The 3,177-nt window shown below is 31.3% G+C and overlaps 1 protein-coding gene across 1 annotated transcript; it reads right to left on the minus strand.

The window, feature by feature from the left end:
- Positions 1-690: 690 nt before the first annotated feature.
- LOC108749380 lies at positions 691-2,489 on the minus strand. The gene is made up of 2 exons (XM_018488036.1): positions 2,097-2,489; positions 691-1,442 (listed from the first exon to the last, which is right to left on the minus strand). Exons 1-2 carry the CDS (start codon positions 2,294-2,296, stop codon positions 1,094-1,096), a joined length of 549 nt encoding a protein of 182 aa, XP_018343538.1. The 5' UTR covers positions 2,297-2,489; the 3' UTR covers positions 691-1,093.
- Between the last annotated feature and the right edge of the window lie 688 nt (positions 2,490-3,177).

The following is a 3,177-nucleotide window of genomic DNA, read 5'->3' on the forward strand; positions in this document are numbered from 1 at the left end:
ATATATAAAATATGATAAATTAATGACAGACAGATAGTATTTATATAGTGTTCTATACACGGAAAGTACAGTTTTGTTTTACATAAAAATTTAGCTATCACGAAAAAAATAGATTTGATAGTTCAGCAAAGTTATAACTTACTGCGCGAATTCAACATTTATACCTAAGAAGATTTGATGATTCATCAACAAATAAATCATGTCTGTAAGCAATTATCAGTATGCTAATTCAGCTAATTGTTTCAATGGAAATTGCTATATAACAAGTTTTTTCATTACAGCAAAATGTGTTATTTTAACATGTTTTATTAAAAATTTTGATTTATATATTGGATTTTTATAAAAAGTTATCTTTACTGTATTAAATAATTTGCTGTGTCCCAACAAATCTAATTACCTATAATCGTTAATTTTAGCTAGCCGCATAATTTCGCTACTTTAACATAGAAAACTAACTGTCTGTATATTATGGCTGTACATTTGAATTAGTGAAGTTTTAAGTTGTTTTAACAAATTTTTTCTTCTTTGTGTAGATACAAACTAAAAAATAATTTTGTTGGACTATCAAGACAATTTCGTAGATCGCTCAAGTATAATGAGTATAATGCTGCAAACAATTTTGATATTCGAGCAATCAGCTTGAATGTTCTCATAATTATTTTGATCTGACAAAATTTTTTTTAGATCTGTATCTAGCTAAATATTTAAATATTTTAATAAAAAGAACTTTCTGTGTATAGCATTCACACACACAATAAGGAACACATCATCCAGGATTATGGGTGTGGTCAAAGTCTCACTACAAGTGCTTTGAAGCATTTGATTGACCAAACAAAAGTAAGAGTTTTACGATCTAACCGATCACCGTTCAAAGAACGTTTCGAAGCATTTGCAGCATAATGTTGGTGCATAATGTCTTATCCTATATTCTCGCTACAAAAATCAAACTATTTGATTTCAAAATCTATATGAAAAGTTCACGCGACTGGATCGTACCTAATTGTACTATCATTAAAATTCATATCGATTTTTTTCAAAAAAAGATTTAATGGATTTGTAAATGTAACCAAGTAAATCGACTCTATTTGGAGTACTATTGAAAATTCCGAGTCACATCCGTGCGGTTGCAATTGCACGAGTTAGAATCGGATTGCGAGTACGAATCATCGCTACTGCGAGTTTCACAACATTGGTTGTTTGAATCACATTCGTGCGGTTCGATGCAATTGCATGAGCTAGAATAGGACTGTGAGTTTGAATCGCTGCTACTGTAAGTTTCAAAACTGGCTGTTCGAAATCTTTCCTGTAGAAGATCGTCCAATCGTTTATCGGTGGACGACAAGTAATCCAAAAGGTCAGCAACAATTTCTCGACGTGGTCTGTTGAAAAATGTACCTACAACCTCGTGAATATCGATGAGCGGCTGCTTCGATAGGACGTGCCTGCGAGAGCGATTTTAATGACGTATCATTAATCTCCAACGATATTCTCGTCACGTATCAAATATTATAATTGGCGTTTCGCGTTTTTTATAAAATTGTTATTAGGGAAGAGACACAAATTGAATATAAAAATTCTACACTGTGATACACGCATGAAAAAAATAGTTGACTAAAATATCTAAAAGATACAGACCAGAAAATAATTTTGCTGGACCGTTAAAATAATTATATAGGACGCTTAAATTAAATTGCTAAAATGTTAAAACTGTTAAATATATTTTGCAGCATAAATCATCATGTGTGAGCATTCTATATAATTATTTTGATGATCCAACAAAATTATGTTCAGATCTGAATAAAATTTTAGATACTTATATCAGCAAAACTATGTAAATTTGAACATAGATACATACATTTCATTGGATCATTAAAATATTTAAAACATTTAAAAGTTGATAACTTTGCTACCAAAAGTGTTAGCATTCTAGCAGTTTAAACGTCCTGCATAATTATTATATAATTATTTTGGACGATCCAAGCAAAATTAATTTCAGGTCCGTGTTTATAACTAACTTTTTAAATATTTCAGTAAAATCGTTTTTTTCGTGTATATATTTTTCTAATGTAATTATAAAATATTAGATGCGAGCGTACCTCAATAACATACCGACCAGACCTCTGATTTCCGGGTGTGATTTAAAGTAAATTTCGTTTTCCTTTCGAGTCATCATTTTCATTTTGTTCAAAGCGTGTTTCTGATCTCTCGTTAGAGCGCCCACATCGTAATTTCGCATGCCGTGCGGTGGATCCGCTGGATGAAAAGCGTTTCGGGCTTTAAAAGGCTGGTTAGACATAATGATCACCGAAATATCTCTTGACAAGGAAGTCCGCTAACGAAGCATGCTTGTCACGCGTAATATCTCCAGTATGTCAAATTTCAAATTATTACTTCGTATAATATTTTTTTTGCATTTGTTCATGCGCAAATCGTGCGACACAACGCGCGACGAGGTCCGTAAAATGCAGAAATGACTTGACCGACAAAAAAATTTGACGCATATAAATTAGCTTTTGTTTTAACGCGAAATAACATACACGAATCTGCACACACGCGACGCTACGGCACGGCATAAATATTGATGCAATCTATGACAGCGATATCCAGGCGATGACTCACGTCATGTCCATGTATACTTGCGAAGATTAGCTAACTATAAGCCTTTCTAGTTAACAGCTTTATGTGGAAAACTCAAGATGAATAGATGCGTATACATACGTTAAAAATACATGAAACGTTAATTCTAATAATAGAGACAAGTATAAAAATCGATTTAACAAAAATGATATTTTAATATCAATTTTAATACAACAATATCTTTATACAAATAATTGCGATTAAAATACTAATAACATAATATATCGATAACTTTATATCGCACATATAGAATGAGAGATTATAATATTTTTTTTTTCTTTATGCTCGCGTATATAGAAAAAGTATTATCAGTTCAAACTTACGCTTTACTAATCGCCTTTTTAAATTTTTACATTTTGTTACGTAAATGCTGGTTATGGATATATTTTCGTTTTGATAGATTCCCTGAGTCGAATATCTCTCTACAATTTTATATATGAATTTATTTCCAGATCGTGTTCCTGCATTCTAAAATAACAGAGCTTCTCGGTTTTCTCTCAAAAAATATTCGGTTTGTCCTATTTATAAAATATTGCAAAT

The sequence above is a fragment of the Trachymyrmex septentrionalis genome, unplaced genomic scaffold, assembly GCF_001594115.1.
Source record: "Trachymyrmex septentrionalis isolate Tsep2-gDNA-1 unplaced genomic scaffold, Tsep1.0 scaffold11, whole genome shotgun sequence".
NCBI classification, from domain to species: Eukaryota; Metazoa; Arthropoda; class Insecta; order Hymenoptera; family Formicidae; genus Trachymyrmex; species Trachymyrmex septentrionalis.